At 33.3% G+C, this 21,777-nt stretch overlaps 1 protein-coding gene across 1 annotated transcript; it reads left to right on the forward strand.

Moving 5' to 3' along the window:
* The first annotated feature begins 1,048 nt into the window (after nucleotides 1–1,048).
* LOC125049846 lies at nucleotides 1,049–21,452 on the forward strand. The gene is made up of 6 exons (XM_047649312.1): nucleotides 1,049–1,164; nucleotides 8,367–8,600; nucleotides 17,013–17,153; nucleotides 17,717–17,776; nucleotides 19,062–19,154; nucleotides 19,657–21,452. Exons 1-6 carry the CDS (start codon nucleotides 1,105–1,107, stop codon nucleotides 19,765–19,767), a joined length of 699 nt encoding a protein of 232 aa, XP_047505268.1. The 5' UTR covers nucleotides 1,049–1,104; the 3' UTR covers nucleotides 19,768–21,452.
* Nucleotides 21,453–21,777: the final 325 nt, after the last annotated feature.

The raw sequence follows: 21,777 nt of genomic DNA on the forward strand, positions 1-21,777 counted from the left end.
CACATCAAAATAACTGTGATAATTTATATTATAAAGAAATACATTTTCATTGAATGAGCGCAGTGAAAGACCAAATATTATTACAAGCATATCGATGTTTGGGAAAGATCTCCTACGCAAATTTCTAAAGACTTATGTTATTTTGTTTGTCCACATACCGACACGTACGAATACCAGTTTGTATGAATGATCATTGATATATTTAAATTCGTTTGGATTTAGTACAAAACTTGTAAACTTAGATCTCAATAAATAATTTCCTTGCTGTGTGGTTCGATTAAGACTTTATGATAAATCTTATAAAAGCCAAATTTTTATAAAGCCTTTAAGATAGTAAAGAGCACCTGGCCTAGTGGTTTCAGCGTGCGACTCTCATCGCTGAGGTCGTAGGTTCGATCTCCGGCTGTGCACCAATGGACTTTCTTTCTATGTGTGCATTAAGCATTCGCTGAAATGGTGAAGGCGTGAATTCGACGGCGTGTGTCAGGCACAGGAGGCTGATCTAACTACTTACCTATTAAATATACAAATTTAAATGTGAGTGGGCCTAAAAACATTGTAGCGCCACTGATTTATTGTGGCAGATGCCTCCCAACCCTGGTGTGGTTACTGCAATGTTGCTACCATCTCTGACGATGTCCAGCTGGGTGAATGGCGTCAGACTTCGGCAGTTCTATCATTTCAGTTACTGTACTAGCAAAAATCGTATCGTCAGCGTATCTTAGGTTCGATATTTTCAGACCTCCACCTTTCCAGCCCTAAAAAAGTAGTTAATTTTATAATTACCAAATAGGCTACTTGATGAGTTTTAAGTATCGAAGGTAATTGTCAATGTCCGTACAATATGCACTTGTAAAAATCTATGAATAATTACACAATAGTGCGATCAGCAAAATATAATAGTTATTGCATGATAATAACTTAACATCGCCTGTAATACATTACTGGCTTAAACAAGATAGAGTCTGATAGGTGTACATGAAATACGCAATGTATAATATGAATATGTATGGATTAGATTATGATTAAGGTATTAGTGCACATTGTAATGAGCTCTTGACAACACGTGCGGTAACTCTCAGTACAGTTTCGCGTTCGCGGAAAATGGTCGTGTTTATTGTGATTTTCGCGCTTTTCGCGATCCCGATAGAGACTCTCGCGCAGGTTTGTAATTCGATTTATATTTGAGAAAAATATTTGTTATTAAATTAATTATACTGTAAAGTCCAACTCCTATAGGTATTTTTTAACGGAAATAAATATTTGTTAAAAAATAAAGATGTAGGAATTTGGAAACACCAAACTTTAGTACTAATTTCCTCACCTCGTTGTTTAGGGAATGGAATTTTTAATGCTGTGAATATTAGCTTTTATTGGAGGAAATTTAACAAAGTTTACGTTACCATTTAAAGTTTTTTTAATTAAAATTCTTTCGAAAATATTACCAGTTCTAGTTCTAGTTATGGGGGAGGTAAAAACTATAGTTTTTACTATTGAATTTAATTATTATTTGTATGTTGGGGGCATTTTAAGAATCTTAGAGTCCTCTTTGTAATATTATTTGAAACTGTAAATGTATAATATATTTTATAATACAAGAATTTTTGTGACAAATATTTCATATCGAAATCGTTTCAAAGCGAGACTAATTTATAGTATGAGCGAAGTTACATATAAATAAGTAAATAACGTTATGTAAATAAGAAATTCCTCGTGATAAGCCTTACTAATTCTTATCGCATATTTAAATTCTCTTTATTTACTAACAAATAAAATTCTATTGCAACACACCTCTTTATATACTTACATTACCTCTTTCAGGTAACATATGATATGTATTAGAAAAATAAGTAAAATACACTTTCTACAAATAAAAAAAATTGTAGCTCTATAACCTTTTTAGGTCTGCGCCTCAGATTTCTATATCGGTTTCATAATCATTGTCGAATAGGTATGTGATCAGCCTCCTCTCCTTTCTCCTCTTCTCACCTTTTCCTTCACCGTTCGAGCGAATGTTAAATGCGCATATAGAAAGTCCATTGGTGCACTGTCGGGGATCGAACCTACGATGAGAGTCGCACGCTGATGCCTATAGGAACAAATTTTTCCTCCTATATATGAAATTTAATATTTTTTTTCATTATAAGCATAATATCCTTTTATCGGAAACGGAAACGTAAAATTAATTCATATAACTCCTTAGGTAGGGAAGTAATCCTTAAACGTTTAATAAACAATTTATTTCTGAGAAAAATATCAAGTATTTCGTTCTCACCCGGCACCTTATAAGCTTTAGTTATATTTTGGTTGACATTTGACCGCGTCACCCGAGAGAACAGCGTCCCGTGACACGCTACCGTGGGACAATTATATGCTGACTACAGCCTTAACGATTCCTATATATGCTTAGTATAAGGCTAAATTAATTTCAAACATAATAAAATATTGTAACAGTAAAACAAAACTTTTTTTAAACGTGAATTACATTACATTAATACCCCCTATTACGCGATTTCTGTCCCGCATGTAACGCGGTTTTTCCCCCTATAACTCGGATATTTCTCAAGTTATATTTCTGTAGTGTGAAATGTATGATGATTTGTCAAGTTTTGCGTACCTTTGCTCCTTTAATTGTGTTGTTATAAAAGTAAATGTAAAATATTAAATTCGAGTTCCTAGCTTTTGAATTGTTCAAATTGTTTTACGAGAATAGTCCTTCAACGCGATTTCCTATAACGCGGTAGACCAGGACCGCTGTATCGGGGGATTACTATACTTACTTCACTGATGCGTTTAGAATGTCAAAATAACTTTGACTCTTGAGACAGTGTTTTATCTTTGTAGTTAAGTGTAACATTCTCAACCATGGACGTACGATCGAAAGAACTATTTGCCTATGGAAATAAATTATCAATGTATTATTCAAGTCTTCTGTTTGCCCAATGAAGCTGCTTTTACACTATGAAGTTCCCCTTCTTTAATCGTTTCTCTTAAAACTTTACTGTACGCAAGTAACTTATTTACGTGTGGCCAACGTTCATGATATGTAAATATAGAGTATTTTAAAATTATAGTTGTGTATATTGAACTAAAAATATACCGTGACGCCGTCTAGCAGTGTCGATATTGTGCAACTGAAGGTCACGTCATAATGCATCCACGTCATTTCACGATAGTAACACACACTTATGTAATTATTGAAACACACACTTAAAATAATATTCAGGAATCATCTTAGAATAACATTCAAAACAGTTTTTGTCTACTTTCCTGTTGTAAAATTCGCACACATTTCTCACATTTAGCAATTTCTATACGTTCTAAATCAAAACAATAATAATTAAATATGCAATTCTCCACACATAAATCATGCTCCGATGTAGCGGTCGGACGGCAGGTCCCGACCCCTTGCGGGATAGCGGTATAATAAAAATAATTTAACTTGCCGGTTAGGAATTTAATACATGCGGTTAAAATGCAAATGCCTAGTAATTTATCTACTAAGTTAAGTAATTATCTAGTTGGTACTAGGAGTTCATGAGCAATGATCATCCAGGGTTTACTGAGAATATTTCTATGTGCGTAATTAACACGATTTTAAGTACTGGGAATGGTAAATCTTTTTTTTTTTATTCCGATTGTATCTATGGTAACTAAATCTAGACTTGAGTTCCCGTTAACTCTTCATGAGCTAATTGAAAGACGTATGGCTAAGCACGACTTTCATTTGTCAAATATGTACTACCAAAATACAAGATCCTACACGATGCTAAAAAGCACACAAAACGCGAGTTTTAAAAATAACTAGGTGACACGATATCGTATCACCTACATATATTTGTGTCAGAACTTAATACAACATTTTTAAAACAGACCAAAGATCGGATCTCATACTACAGCTATGAAGCAAATTTCTGAAGGCATAAACATATGACAATCAAGTGACAATTTTTTATTTCTGGAAAGACAGACACCAACAGTTTCTTTAAAAAAATTCAATTGTCGTTTTAGTATTTTCCGTTACTTATTATTTATGTCTTCCAACGTTTAAACGTTCCCTGAACTTCCACAAATGTTTCGAGATCATTATTAGCCAAATCGGTCCAGCCATTCTCGAGTTTTAGCGAGACAAACCAACAATTTATTTTTAAATATGTAATAGATTTGCCTATATGTCCTTTAAAAAAGGTTTAAATAAACTAAATAAAGTCAATATTCGGTACCTACGAGTGATAATGTCTCATAATATCGTAGCCTATGGGATGCTGTTCAAACGTATCTTTTATCAACAAAGTTATCTCCACACTCTTGATCTATATTTTGATAAGAAGTACCTCCCTTTGACCTTACACCGTTTATGACGATTATTTGTTGTGTGTTAGCCTAATGGTTAAACGTGCTGAGAAACCTTTACGTCGTGCAGTCGATTCCCGCCTATTTTATAGATGTTTCTAGAACTATCAGGTGTTTGTATGATGAAGAAAACCGGCATGTCTTACATGCAAAAACGATGGCACGTGTTAGGAATAGAAGACTATTCATCTTTTGACCATAAAGCGTAATGATTTCATATACGGCAGGTATCCCAATATTCCATTTGTCCCTCCTTTCAGAGGCCAAACCTTATCTCTCTTCTTCTACTCATCTTGGCCAAAACCTGTAATCGCATATTTCTTGTATATCAAGATTTTATGTTTCCTCTGTGACATCATTCAAATATTTGTATTTTAACTACTTCCTGTAGTGCATTGCTTGAAAAAATACTTTAAGTAGACTTCAAAAATCTATGTAATTAAAAATAAAATAAATCAGTGGCGCTACAACGTTTTTAGATTTGGGCCTCAGATTTCGGAATTTGATTCACGATTTGTCGATCAGCCTCCTGTGCCTTACACACGCTGTCGACTTTTTGGGTCAAAGGCAAGCCGGTTTCTTCGCAATGTTTTCCTTCACCGTTCGAGCGAATGTTAAATGCGCACATATAATACCATATTATACCATAGCCGGGGTTCGAACCTGCGACCTCAGGGATGACAGTCGCACGCTGAAGCCACTAGGCCAACACTGCTCTATCTATGTCATTATAAAGTTATTTCTAAAGCGTCATGAACGTTCGGAAATAAGCTTACATGATGAAATATCCAACAGAGTTTAGTAACTCAAGGGATCAAAGTTTTTATGGAGACAGTCTATGACAATTATAAAATATCATTCTTACATACAATGTATAGCTTTGCAATTTTGAAGAGATTGTCAGATTCTTAGAAGACGTTTTCTTTTATTTATGTATGAGTTGTAAAATAAATCACTAGACACTGACTCATTTAGTTTAGATAAATTGATTATGCACACAATAGAATATTAATTTGTGTTAAATCTTTGATATACGCCGATGAGAATCTTACGCATGATTAGATGATTACAATATGTGAGTAACATGATGATATACTAGACTGAGTGACGACCGCAGACACGTCATAATATAGATAACCAGCTGAGCTGCATTCCGAGCTAGGCAGCCGTGTAGTCACGGCTTTAAATAAACTACTGGATTAAAGCCTATTCATATAAAATATATACCAATAAGTACTTACGTATATTTAATGAATATTCTGCGTGCTCCTCACATCTTCTCACATAAGAAAAAGATGTTGATGGTGGACTGGTCGGCTCTCCTCTTTCACATAATAATAGGCTTTTATTTAGATACTTTAACATTTATATTTCTATCTCATTCTATTAGGTACCTGTGTGCCCTTTTTTGACAATGGCCTTCTCCAAATCCCGCCATTCCTCTCTGCCATGCGTCAGCTGTTTCCTTTGTCTATCCACCTTCTAAGTTGTCTTCTTCTTTTTCGTTTATTGTACATTGGGCACAAGTTTCAGTTCCTCTTGCCATGTTGCCCATTTCCATTTAAGTTTATTTCGTTGTATCTGCGACCTTAGCTTTTCTTAAAGGTGTATTCTTGTATTAACTATTCCTTTCTTCCCTATCATACATCGTTCCATCGCTCTTTGACACACCAGTAACTTAGCTACTTTAGCTTAGCTTAGCTTTGTATGCTGCGCTGTAGTGGGTGCCCAAGTTGGTGATCAATATATTAGTATAATATATCCATAAGTTAGTAGTAAAAGAAAGTTTTTAATTGCCATGCTCGTTTTCTTATTTTTCATGATTTTTTAAAAACTCTTCCAAGCTTTTGCTATTCTCGTGTCAATTTTTTTTATTGTTGCGTTCATTGATATTGTCTGACCGAGTATTCCGATGTATATTATATAATACTGTTACTTATTAGTATTATTTCCTTTCTGGAAATCATTACTTTGGTTTTCTCAGCCTCTTTCTCATAAGAAGTAGGTACATTCATTTGTTCTGTTTAATCACATCCTTTGCGACCTGCATACAGCAAAGGAATTGGTTTCTTGTTTTTATTAATCAAGCCTGTTAAATGGTCATAAGTTTTACTCCAAACTAACTAACTATAACTTAAATAATATACATCCTAACTACAAAATAGTGGATTAGCTAACCGATTTAAAGCAGTGAAAATCCTTTTTTATCTGTTACGTTAATTTATATAAAATTTTCCATAACCATTCTCAATGAATGAAGGACCCCGACTATAACGTCAGATTAAAAATTATAAACATTCCCGTTTATAACTTTTCATCACGGATAAGTTTGCGCGTCTGAACAACATATTTCGCCAAGCGTTTAATTTTAATTATCTCGTAAACTATATTTCTAAGATGCTGACGTACTCGTAACGTATTCATGGTCGTTTCAGTAAACTTCTGAAATAACTTTCACTCGTAATTGATTTAAACTTCAAACAATGTGTTGTTATTATCATTACTATGAAAGCGTCACTATTCCTATTAAACGAAACATTAAAATCTTGCGATTTGGATCTCATATCTCATCATTACAGATTACTCCAATGCGGTAACATACATCACGTATAAAACAATACATACACAGAAAAAAAACCACAATTAAACTGTAATAGATTATAGAAACTGACATAAAGCAGACCTTTAGTCAGATCGGTCAACGGACAATTAAAAATGTCTGTTAATCTATGCAGTTCGTTCATTATTTCCATACATTGTATCATGTGTGCCCTTTTCGAGAGATTAGTTTTCGCTGATGGTACGATTCGTACCATAGAATCAGGAGACGACATCGACCGTCACGTAACCATCAGGGCTTATTCTCGGCGAACTCTAAGGGTGAGATCTATAGTGCGCACTTAGACTTTGCTCAGACTTAACTACAACCATTCTTTACTTTTTTAAAGGATAATAAAGAAGGTATTGCATGAAATGAAACATCAATTTCTGTCTTAGCTTGAGCTTAGCTTAATCTCACCGTTAAAATGTCTATAAATATACTAAATCATAGTTTAACCTTAGTGTTTTTCGTAAGTAAAGTCTGAGCAAAGTCCAAGTGCGCACTATAGATCTCACCCTAAGTTTGTTGTAGCCCACGAACCTATTATTAAATAAAAAAAAAATAAAAAAATAAAATATGTTTATTATGGAACATAAGATACATGTATCACTTATTCCACGTCATTAAATTTGAAGGCATCCCTACTCATCGGCAAGGAAGACAGAGGGCCGAGAGAAAAAGCCGGCGTAAAAAACTCTCGGTACTCTTTTAAAACAGCAAATAATCAAACAACACTTATTTAAAACAAATATCGCAAATTAATTAGAAGTAGCCTGTCTAGCACTAGTCCCAGGCCCTTATATCAACTAGATAATCGTTGACTTTATAGTAAGCCTTTTTACACAGCTTTTCTTTAATACATTTCTTAAATTTATTGAAAGGCAGTGATAAAAAAGCCTCTGGGATTTTATTAAAGAAGAGTATCCCTTTCCCCAAAAAAGAATTACTAACTTTAGATAGTCTAGTACGGGGAAATTGCAGCCTGCGTTTGTTCCGTGTATTAACATTGTGCGTATGTTCTATTCTAGTAAACTTATCACTATTTTTGTATACATACATAATATTTCCATAAATATATTGCGAGGGAAAGGTAAGTATATTAATTTCCTTGAATTTATCTCTAAGAGATTCCCTACATTTTAAATTATAGATTGCACGAATAGCCCTCTTCTGCAGGATGAAAATAGTTTCGACATCAGCAGCATGACCCCATAATAATAAGCCATAAGTCATTAAACTATGAAAGTAACTAAAATAAACAAGTCTAGCTGTATCGACATCAGTTAGTGAGCGAATTTTTTTAACCGCGTAGGCTGCAGAACTAAGTCTCTTCGCCAATCCGTTAATATGAGGGGACCACTGAAGTTTTGAATCCATAATCGTTAACCTGTTTAATATATTGTTTTCACAGACACATGCATCAATATACGTCGACGTGGCTCCCGAAGTGGAGAACCTGGAAGTTGAGAAGCGGTATACACCTGAACTTCTGGATGAGCTGCAGTCCGCAAAGGCCGATGCGCTCCTCCTCTACACCGAGTACACGGCTCAGGCTAGCACTGATATGAAGACATTCATTAGGAATATATCCCGATTGACAGAAGATACTGTGAGAGGCATGAATAAGACTTTGCTGGACAGCGCTGTAAGTATTTCCTTCTCTTTAAGATCATCCGAGCCGTGTTGGCCTAGTGGTTTCAGCGTGCGACTCTCATGCTTGAAGTCATAGATTCGATTCCCGGCTGTGCACCAATGGACTTTCTTTTTATGTCCGCATTTAACATGCGCTCGAACGGTGAAGGTAATAACCGGTTTGCCTTAGAACCAAAAAGTCGACGGCGTGTGACAGGCACACAGGAAGCTGATCACCTACTTGCCGTACACTGACAAATGATCATGAAACAGATACAGAAATCTGAGGCCCAGACCTAAAAAGAACAACCTTTTTAGCCACTGATTTATTATTTTTATTTAGTATCAAGCAGTTAATTTTATTTAATACCAACATTTAAGTTAATCTAAAGCCAGTAGCTTTAACATTAACGTTTTAATAAATAAAAGCATCAAAGGTATCACGTGATGTTGTGGAATGTGTAACTAGATTCCAATTATTCCATGCATGTTTAAAACTTTTTTTTATAAAGAAAAAGTAGTATGTTACATGTAATCAAACAAAAGTATAAGACATTAAGTATGCGTAAATGTATTAGTATGTGAATGGGTGTGTATATATTGTTTTGGAACCCAGAATCATTCCAAAATATGTAAGGCCTCTGTCGAATCGAAATCTGATTCCGCTAAAGTAAGTTTTAAGTGTTTTGAGTTTATATATGGATACTCCCCCTCCCATTAATGCAAAAAAGCGTTGGCCAAACACAGTCCTTCGTTTTGACGTTGGGAATACAAAACGTCTGTTTTTAGATGTGTCCGGATTTATTAGTCCATGGAGTGTAGCCTAAACAGATCACTAAGCTGTATAGTCTGTAAATATATACATATGTGTGAAAGCCTTCAACTATCTGGGTGATTTTGACTTAGATGAAGATTAGTAAATAATTGAGTTCATAGCTAAGTAGATGAAGAGACGACTGTAACCAATGCTAATAGTTTAGATTCACATACAGTCACGCTCGCATCACAATATGTAATTTTTAATTAAACCACGTAAAATATAAAATTCACGATCAATTTTCAAAAAAGGACTAGTAATATTAAATTTAAATCGCTTTACCCTATGTGTAAAAATAATCAAATATCAAAGTGCATAAATAAAACTATTACTGTACTAGCATCATCAATAAACAATAATTTAAGGCAAGACGATCTCCATGCAACTTGCATACATATGCACTTTGAATACTAGATAAGCTGATCTGTCCGCATTCCTGAATATTGCTGACTATTTGCATACCGCATCTAGAGTACCCCCATTTATACTGTATGTGTATCAATTGATGCGTTATTGCAAACTAACCTGGAACATACGTGCTTTCAAACCTTGCAACCTCTTGATGTTACTAATAATAATGTTTAATAGTAGTTATAACAATCAAATATACAGTTACAACTTACAATTGCATTGCCTGTAGGACATTTTGGTCTCAATTACTAAACGCACCATCGTCACCTATCAATTATATATATATATAAATTATTATAATTGGTTAAATTTGTTTTTTCTCTTCTCTCCGTATAACGAAAACACTCTATAACGAAAAAAAATGCCCGGTGTTTTGAAATTCGTTATAAAGAGTTTACACTGTAATTATAACAATCAAATATACAGTATTTACAATTTTCTTAATATACATAGTAATCATAAAAATAATTAAAAATTAATAAAAAGAAAAAGAAAACAAATTTAAAAAGTTTGGTCCCTGTGTCAGTGTACCTTTAACGCTGGCAACAATAATTATATATGTTTAGAGTAATGGAATGCTTCATTTAAAACGAAACGCCGGCGTCCAATTACGTTGTTATAGTAATCACGGGAAGATGTACAAAGCCCATTAAGAAAAAAACAGGTATTCGACCTGTAAACATTCGTGATTTTTTAATTACGTTAGAATTGTGTATTTTTCTTATGTAACAGTGCAAACAGCATAAGGCTCATCTGATAATACTGCCCATAGACAATCACATTGCCAGAGGGTTCGCAAGTGCGTTGCCTTTTAGGAATTGGTACGCTCTGTTTTTACTTAATTCAAAGAATCTTCTGCATATTTATTTCATAGCATTATTCCATATTGAATTTAACTACGTATAACAAATGTTCGTGGTATTAATATTTAAATTCCTACGTGAATAAAATAGTCTTATATTACAGTTATGAATTCCTTGCAGTTCACGAAGTCGTGTCTTCGCAGGTGTGATTCGATAGATTCGAACTCGTACGGTGACGAAAGCGAGAAAAATAGGATGTTTTCGACTTAAAATTAACACAGAAATCTAATCGCCTACTTGCATATATAATAATCATGAAACATATTTAGATTGACCAGGAACACTGTTGTGCTATATTGATACGAAAAGCTAAGCAATATCTCTCTCTATCCATCTATTTTTTTCATCTAATTGTGACTAATCTACATGCAATTTTCTCTGATAAAGACATTGGCAAAAATCTTCTACATCGGAGCCAATAAAGAATCATATGACTAATTGTTTTAAATATTCTCGATGGCTTTGATAAGAACTAGGATGCAAATAGATTTTTACCTAATTGATTTGAGAAGATGATGTAATGACAGATGTAAAATCGTTATTTCCATTGTTGATTTAACGACATAATTATAATGCTTTAAATTATCAAATGATCAAAATATGACTTGCATTTTGAACTAATTTTGTTGTTAACAAAAACAGTAATTTTAAAAATAATACCAGTGGCGCTACAAACTTTTTAGGTCTGGGCCTCAGATTTCTGTACCTATTTCATGATCAACTCATATATTTATATTACTGAAAACACATGAGGTTTCTTCTTATCTCCACGCGAAATACTGATCAATTTAAGTTTTAATAATATGTATGTATGGTTTGGTGTCAGATCGAGTTAACACAAAAATTATTAAAACTTTGTTAGTATTTTAATACATAATCCGTAAGAATGCATTGCCCCTAAGTTAAAAAAAATTAATCAGAGGCGCTGCAACCTTTTTAGGTCTGGGTCTCAGATTTCTGTATCTGTTTCATGATTTGTCAATCTAATAGGCAAGTAGGTGATTTTTGGGTCTAAGACAAGCCGGTTCCTCACGATGTTTTCTTTCACCGTTCGAGTGAATGTTAAATGCGCACATAGAAAGAAAGTCTATTGGTGCACAGCCGGGGATCGAACCTACGACCTCAGGGATTAAAGTCTGACGCTGAAGCCACTAGGCTAACACTGCTTCTAAAAATTATATTATGGTATAAGTTTCCGTAAACCATTAAATATCTACGCTATCTTATTATTAATATATCGCTTAGCATAATACATATTAAATGCATTAAGCCTCGTATCAAATAGAAAGCTAAATATGATGTATGAAAATGACAGAAACCTTGGCCAAAATGGAATTACGTGAGTAAAACCAAATTGTTGATTTAACCCCGACATTAGATTTTGGCATGAATTCTGTATATTTATTGACAAAATTTCAAACATCGCAGAGACATGAGATACGCATGGATGAGAGTCGCACGATGAAGACGCTAGGCCAACTCTACTCGGTCCCTAAGTTACAGAAGCTTAAATGATAAAAATACATTTAAAAATTTCCCAAAGAAGCCATTGTTATAATTCTCGCATCTTCCCTTTGTGTAATCATGTAAATACTCTAAAACTAACCCAATTCCAATATGAAATTCTAATATCTAAAGCACCAATAATACCATAATACCTGCAACTTCAACAAATAGCAAGCTCCAATAAATCATATCGTTTATCAAACGCAGTAATGGCGCGACTCAGTGCGGTTCAATCGAGACTTGAACCGAATGTGTGCCACTGCGCATTCCACGCACCACTTAGGGCATCTGTCTTAAGCTTGTTTTTAATTGAGCCTAGCTTAAAAATTATTTTTATCTTTACAAGAAGATCACTGTATAATGGTAAATTTGATATCTGAATCTATGCGTCTGTAGAATGTTTAAATTAGCTTCAGTGCGTAAACTGTAACATGTTTTAAGTGACGGCAAAACAATTAATTATTCAACAGGCATTCAATTTACTTTTAATACAGATAAAGAGTGGGTTTTCTGGTTGACAATACTTAGGAACTAATAATAATATAAGCCTTTATTCAGACAGAATTTTACATAAATTTAATCTTAAACTAGTGACAACCCATTTGCCCAACTTTGGCCAAATGCCTCCTCCATTTCGTTCCACTCTGCTCTGTTCTGAGCTTTACTTGTCCATATTTTCCCAGTCACAGTTTTCATTTTCATTTCGTCCCACCTTCGAAACTGTCCCCCTCGTTTTCTTCTCTTATTTCTTGTGTACCAATATATGATCCTTTTGTTCCACTTTTATGTATCTCTTATTATATGACCAGTCCATTTCCATTTTAGTCTTCATATGCTCGTTGTGACGTCTTCAATTTTCGTGCGGTTTCTTATGATTATATTATTGATTCTATCAGACTTCCTGATATTTAGCATGCTTCTTTCCATCGAAATCTGGCATGTCTCCGGTTTTCTGGTTTGCACTTAGGAACTACTATACATTTATCAATAACGCAAATAAACGTAGTATCAATCGTAGAGCACAGTTAGTAACATACAGTTTTTGTAATATACGTATCTCTTATCTCTGCAATGTTTGAAATTTTGTCAATATTAATTATACAGAATTCTTGCCAAAATCTAATGTCGGGGTTAAATCAACCATTTGGCTTAACTCACGTAATTCCATTTTGGCCAAGGTTTCTGTCATTTACATACATCATATAGATGCTTACTATTTGATACGCGACTTAATGCATTTAATATGCATTATATGATAAGCGATATATTAATAATAAGATTGCGTAAATATGAACTGTTTAAAGGTTTAAGGAACCTATTAAAGTTGGCATAGTGGCTTCAGAGTGTGAGTGGCGTGTGTCAGGCAGAAGGCTGATCATCTACCTACTTGCCTATAATATTGACAAATGATCTTGAAACAGATACACAAATCTGAGGCAACACAACATAAAAGATCACACATACTCAACTGTAAAAGTTTGTAAACCAATACACAAGTAGTTGTCTAAGAAAATTCAGATTGCAGAAACTTTATTAAACTTACTACGACAGAATCGATACACCTCAACTCAATTAAGTTTTATAAAGCGACAAGTAGTACAAAATATAAGTTATCCCCGGGATTCAAACCTTTGACTCTGAGTTATGTGATAAAGCTGCAGTCCTTTAAACAGTTTGAAAACTATAGAATATACAAATAAACTTTTTAAAACATACAACATAAACGTTTTATAATAAAACAACACACACACGGTTTGTCGTTTTATTTCAATAAATACGTTAATATTTTACGTAATTGTATGAACTATGATAATATTATTTGCCTTGACAGTCTAACGGTTCATGGTAGTGTTACTCATTAACATGATGCACATATAGCACAAAAACATTTACACAATATTAGGGCCTTTAGGGCAAGAGGAAAAGACAATTTATAATTATAATGATGTCTCAAGTCCTTGTCATATTATTCAAGAAACATATTTTTATGGAAAAATGTATTTATACGTTTGAATTATATATATAATAATAAGTATACAATATACATATTATTTATTACGTTTATTACCAATAAAATTCAAAAGTACTAGTCTGATATTAAATTTCACCATTTAAAGTTCCTTATATTAAAACTATATATATATATAAATAAAAACAAATAACGTAAATTATGAGGTATGCAACGGGCGGCCTTACAGCTTACAAGTAATAAGAAAGAAAATAAATACTAAGGTTAAAGTGCAAAAAGTGCATAACCAATTCCACGAACATAAAAAAAACAATTACATTGAAAAATTATACAATTACGAAACTTAACCTAAAATAAAAAAAAATATACTAAAAGCTATTCTTACGGTTCATGAATTACAATGCAATACACAAGAATAATAAAATACATAAATTACAAAAGATTGGGCAGGATATGATATGGTAAAGAAGTGTATATTTATTTCTAAGCCGGGACAGAATAACATTTTGCCAAGCGGTGCGACAAATGTATGTCGCAAATATAATATTTGCGAAGGCATGGCTGGAGTGAAGGCTAGATAATAATTGCCAGTTATTTCTGAAATATTGCAAGGTTGCAGTTTTAATTGCAACGGACAGACGGACATTGTTTATATTTTTACGACTTCCCCGCGTTTATGATGCGCGAGCGCATATCGAGTGACTATTGAGATAATAAAACGAATTGTTTGAACATTTTGTATGCAAATTACCTTCTGCACTGAATTTTTGATGAATCACTTGGTTTAATGGAGATAGAACAAACGTTTCAGGATAATTAACTAGGCACTTGCAATATAATTTTTAAAATATATTTTTGTAAGTGTGAAATGTTTATCTCGTTAAATCTATTTAATGTTTTTTCCTTTCGTAAATGTTTGAAGAGTTTTGAATATACTCGTATATTCTGTATTCCATATTTAGCTATTCATATCTTTAGTATAATTGGGGTTTGTTATCATTTAAGTTAGATCTAAGAGTACGAGAGAAATAAATGTTTTCCATGCAGATTAAAAAAAATCTAATCCCTAAATATTGCGTTATAGATATTTCAAATACTAAAATTATTAGCCGTATCATCTTGATGGCTGGACCCACAAAAATGGGTGCCTAAGGGCTCGATGGCTGCGTCCCGTAGGCTAGATTTCCCCCCTATCTTACAAAAAAAACTAAATTAATTTATGTATGGTTTCCACCAATAGGTACTGTGATTTCTGAGTAAGGTTTATACCTTTTACTAACATTATTGTTATTGTGAAATTTAATGATTAATATTGAAGAGGTCGCAAATCTTGTCAAAATACACGATTACCACGCGGAATTTGCGAGCGGAAGCTTCAATAAATTATACAGTGTAAACTCTTTTTAACCCATTTAAAGGGACCGAGCATTTGTATACGTTATAGGGAAGGAAGAATTTATGTATGGGTATGTATTGGGTTTAACCCAATAAATTTAACAGATTTTTACTTCATAGATAAATTTCGTTATAGGGAAGGAAGAATGAATGTTTGGGTATTGGGTTTAACCCAATAAATTTAACTGGCTTTTACGTTATAAAGAGGTTTCGTAAAGTTAAGTTTACACTGTATTTTAATCCTGTAACCATCCATAGTCAATAAGCCTTTACAATAATTCAAAATCAAAATGAACCTGAAATATGCGCACGCGTCGTGACCGGTCACGAACCTTGACTCTGACAGATTTAATAATGTATAAGTGAATGGATATTATATTTGAATAAATAGCTTTCATTATAAATTAAATAAGAGAGATTTAATCGATTTCAATTCCCTGTTAAATGAAAAGGAAAATATGCTTGTTCATCAGTCGCACTCTTCATTTCTGAAGGTCTTGTTAGTGGCGCCGCACTCTCCGTCTTCGGCAAGACTCTGCACCTGGGTAGATGGTAAGACCTGTAAGCGCCTTTACAGGTCCGGCGTGTAGGGGATCGGTTTCGAAGTCTGGTGTCCTCCAATCTGCCAATCACGATGAGGTTTTCTAAGATTTCAGTAGCTCTGCGTGCTACATCTCAAAAAAAAATCTGAATGTGTTGGTAACAGAGTGTCGAAAGACGATTTTTTACCTGTGACTGTCTTAGTGTGGACACGTTTGTTTTCTTGGCTGTCCAGGAATCCGAAGCATCCGCCTCTAACCATCTATTTTTCTTTTTTTTTATAAAAAAAATATGCTTAATTTTATTTAAATACTCGCGTGAACCAATATTTTATATAAACGAAATTTTAAACACATGACATCACCGATCTATTTATTATTGATTTGGACGTGGACGGAGACGGCTATTTTCAGCTGATAACGTTTTTGGCATATTTACAAATAATATGAATAATGGTTTGCATTCATTAATTGATGTGATTTATTTATAGTTGGACAAATTTGAATCAGATAATCTGAAAGCCACAAATGCAATAAAAAACATATTTTCTCTCAACCTTAGTTCTTAGTTCTTAACGCAAAAAGAGGTTGGACTCACAAAACTTGGGTTGCCAGCGAACGGTACGGAACGAAACTAGTCACGGTAGAGGTCGGAGTTATATTTCAACTTCGTCTTGGTTGGCCAAGTGGCTTCGTATCTCAGACGTTGTAGATTCAATGCCCGGCTGTGCACCAGTGGACTTTCTTTCTTTGAGCGCATTTAACATTCGCTCAAACGGTGAAGGAAAAAATCGTGATGAAACCGCCTTGTCATATACCCAAAAAGTCGACGGCGTGTGTCGTCAGATATCTGAGGCCCAGACTTAAAAAGACGTGACGCCACTGATTTTTTCGATGATGTATAATGATGAATTTATTTTTCCAGCCTTCCACATGCAGAACAGAATTCGAGAAGCATCTAAAGAAGATAGAATATGACGCGCACCGCGCTGCTACGTTTAGCGCCGAAAATCATCACAAATTTTTCTTGGGGCATATGATCGTCTTTCGGATGCATTTGAATAAGGTATTTTAACCTTACGGAATAAATAATTCAATTTATACTCAAACTCAAAATAATTTTAATCATATAGGTAACCAAGTACACTTATGAACATCAACAGAAAATATGTTAAATTGATTCTAAATTTACATTTACTACCAGTTCGCAAGTTAAGGGCGTGCGGGCAAGAAGAACTGGCAAGAAACTCTCCGCCACTCTTTTTAATCGCCAAGTTTTGAGTCTTACAAATTGTTTGAATTGGAGCAAATCAATCCTATGGATTAGGATCATTTAAATAATCGTCAAATTTATGAAGAGCTATATTGATTAATTCACGTTTATATCTTGTAATAAGGAACTCCTTCCTTGTTCTTTATTAGTAACTGAGAAATTGGTTGCTTTATTCTTAATCATACATAGGGCAGAACACAATATTACAGAAGTAAAAGACGAAAAATAGTTACGATGCTATGTAGGCATTTATATAATCTATTTAAATATTATTGAAAAATTAAGTTTTTTTGTAAAATGCTTGCAAAGCAACTTTGATAAACTCATGAAAATCACTGTAATTATTTTTTTTCCAGAGTGAAGAATACATACGAAAATGCGATACGATTATAAAAACCTGTGGTACTCCTTGTGAAGTAAGTAATTATGTATTTTATTGTGTATATATATACGAGTATTTAGATGTACCTAACTATTGCCGTCTAATTTTTGTTTGTAATCTGTTTATTTTGCATTCATGTGTATAATTCCTGTGCATTAAAGATATGTTTTAGATAAAGAGTATATTATTAGGTAAGATATTAATATAAATTATTGTACTCTATCGAAAAAATTCTGTTACAAATACAGCTACACAGCCTAGCTTTTCTATTCAGTAAACTTTGATGCGATCTTGTTATTATGGTTTCATTGAAGTTCGAGGTGTTCTGAGAAATTGCATCACTGTGTTAGCTCACGCCAAGACAGTGTGTCTGTCAATGTGATTGAATCCACGTCATCAAAGGTCGCCGTCCTGTTTAAATATAATCGAAACGTAAATAAAGACTTTACATACATTAGTGCACGGGTAGACGAAAAACTTTGCTGATTACAACTTTTCGATCATTTATTATTTTAGATAGTTTATAAATTATTTTACACATTATCCTTAAAGCATTGTAAATATTTTTTTTAAATTTGTCCAGTAGTTTTATTAGTTATAATTTATAAACATACAAAAGTGTTGATTCTTATACTTTAATAAATTTAAATTTATACTTTTTAAATTAATTATCTTTTATTATTAGTTATATTTTATTATTTCAACCACGTAATACCAATCATATTAGAGATGTCAAAACTATGTCTAAAATAATGGTTCATTAATTGTGTAGTATTTACAATATTCTTAACCTACATAGTAGAATAATAATCAAAATATATAATTATTTATAATTGAAAATTAATAAATAGAAGATTAAAACAAATTTAAAAAGTTTGGTATTGAGATACTTATTCGTTGAGCGAGGGAAGCAGCTCTGGGGTCACAGATAATAACTACCAGCTTAAATTTAGATGACAGAAACGCTGGAAGCTACACTTGTTATCTTGCGTACTCCTAATTCGCCAAAGCGAACAGGGAGCGGTGCTTGATTCCAAGATGTTTCTAAACAAAGGTTTAAAATAGATTGCAAAGAAGTTTTTAAACGATTATCCAAATCACCTATTAGAACTGAATGATTTTATTGAGGGCTACAGCGAAGGACATAAATTAAAGTTAGGAGTAAGACAGCATAAAAAAACAGGTTTCCCAAATTGCCTTTTGTTGTACGTCGTCCTTACTGTTAGGAAGCCCCAATAGTAAAACTAATTATTGTGTAATTGACTTAATAGAGTTGCGGTGCTAAAGTATGTATTTAAGGTTTTATTGTTTGTTAATAGACAACACCTCGTATGGTTCGGTGGAGGTGGCTTGCGTTAGCTGAGATCAACAGGGTAAGAGATGACATACAACATTCACGGCAATCTTACAAGGTAGGTTACAAAGGTCTCTCGGACTTTTAAATAATTATTTTTAGAGTTAATTTGGAGCAGTGTTGGCCTAGTGGCTTCAGGGTGCAACTCTCATACCTGAGGTCGTATGGACCACCAATGGACTTTCTTATTTTCGGCGCATTTAACATTTGCTCGAACGGTGAAGCAAAACATCGTGATGAAACTGGTTTGACTTAGACCCAAAAAAAATTGTCTGTCAGGCACAGGAGGCTGATCAGCTACTTGCCTTTTCATTGAAAACGATCATGAAACATATACAGAAATCAGATTCTAGTGCCACTGATTTATTTATTTTATTAACTTATTTATTTAGAACAAATCTTTCTTTTTTAAATTTATCAAAAAATATATGCATTTATGAATGAAAAGTATATGTGGGCCAAGTAATACGCTTCAATTAAGATTAACACCATAAAATCTTTGAGATTAGAAACACAAAATGTAAGAAATAATTGATTTTTTAGTAAAACAAATTTTCCAGGATCTTCTGCTCCATGTACACCGAAAGCTCAATCACTTCCGGCGACGCGCCACTTCGCGGTCAAAAGAGGCCATCGCGAGCTTAGAAGCTTGTACTAGGCACAGATTATGAATTTAGACGTCCAGTTAATACATATTTTGACATGCTAAATTATATTTTATGTAGTACAATTATTTTCATGTTATGAATTAATGTTTGTAACAAATTAACAATGCAAATGGTAACCTAAATTAGGATATATCTAATTAGTAAGAAAATTTACGAACATAAAAGCCGAAAACTAATCACAGATTTGTGTCACAGAAAGTGAATCCTTGCTTAAGATCTTACTATGAGAAAATAATGGTCGCCTACGAAATCAAAACCTATAAATCGATTGTTATCTTTATACCGTTAGTTGCCTGCCATTCAGTCTTTTATAGATTGCACTCCAGATATTGCACCCCTTCGTAGTCGACATCCCCAGGTGTTGCACTGCACGATTTAATTCGTAATTTCTTAAAAAAACAACAAAGGAGTGGAACTCCTTGACCCTTTCATCTTTCTTGGACAGTATAATATGGGTTCATTTAAAAGGCGATTAAACAGGCATCTCCTGGACAGGCGTGCCCTCCAATTCTGGCAAATCTGTCCAGTTCTGTATAAAAATATATTTATATAATTGTTGTGAAAAGTTCCTAATTGGTATTAAAATTTAGAATGTAAATGAAATGAATTTGAACGACATTGATAATCGAACGAGTAATGTTATTCTAGTATTAAGTTTTTAATTGTGTATAAAAATGTTTAATAAATAGAAAAGGTCACGAGATTTTAGAATTTTTCAGTATGAGGCTTATAAAGATTAAGACAGATTAAAATCAGTACTCCATATTATTGTTACATAAATTCAAATGTTGTATTTAAGGGTACACATATACAGGTAGGTAATAATTATCTGTTGAAAATTATATAATATGTGCCATACTCGTTAATATGTAGATTTTAGTTCTTGGTTCTAATTCTTATGTCTATAAATTATGAAATTTATGTATGTTAGGTTTCTGTTTTCTTGATTTGTTATGCGCAACTTTCGTCCTAACATTGCAACAATTTATTACTTGTTAAAGTATCGCTAATATAGAGCTTTCTAGCCTAGCTTATCTTAAAGTTGTATTACTATCGAGCGAGACACAGCTCTGAGATTTTGTTCTCTATTAGATGAACGTGTTGATATCGATTTTTGAACGTAGTAGTAAAACGTATGAAATTTTGAATTGGTTTGTTAAAGGTATCATACTTTGATCCTAGTTCATTGATTGTAATGTCATAACGTTTCTCAGTAATATAGTCAAAGTCAAATCATTTATTTCAATTAGACCACCTAAAATGGTACCTTTGAACGTCAAATAAAATATAAACATTATCTGTCAGCTCTTCTATATTAGATACAAATGCATGTATTTACTTTGAACTTCTCAAAATGTACGCCTAAAGCACAGATGTAGGGTAATTTTCTATGTTTTAAGATTGAGTATGAATATAATTTTGAGAGAATACCAAATCTGACGTTTTAAAGTTAACCCTGCTACATCTGTGCTGCCATCTAGGGCGTTGAAACACGTCCAACAGGACGAAATAGTTATGTAAAATTGTACTTAGTCTCACTGTGATAGTCGTAATTTAATAAATTAAAGTAATCTATTGTAATAACAAAGTGTTATGTCGAAAGTACAAGTATTTTAGATGATAACAATTTTTTGTTGTTAATATTATTAATTAGTAGATTATTTTTATAATAAAGTCTTAACTAATGATTCTTTCTTATTTTTGTTATACGTCCTCAATACTTTAAATGATATTCCGTTCTGAGAAGCTCAACAAATGGGACATAACATATTTCCGGGTCAGTTTTCAATATCTTGTCACGTAAACACAGTTTTAGGTTTCCGACGTTACGTTACGTTTTTGCTTTATGTAACGCAGACGCGTTGGAATGTGAATCGCAAGCTCACGACAGGGTGTCTCAAAAGAAAGTTCAATTTGTCTGAGAAAATTTCACGAACTCGTGGCAGAGACATATTGGACGTGTGTGACGTTGCTCCGTCCTGCTGGAACCATGTTCTTTGGTTATAGAGAGAA

Source organism: Pieris napi, chromosome 5, assembly GCF_905475465.1.
Source record: "Pieris napi chromosome 5, ilPieNapi1.2, whole genome shotgun sequence".
Lineage (NCBI taxonomy): Eukaryota > Metazoa > Arthropoda > Insecta > Lepidoptera > Pieridae > Pieris > Pieris napi.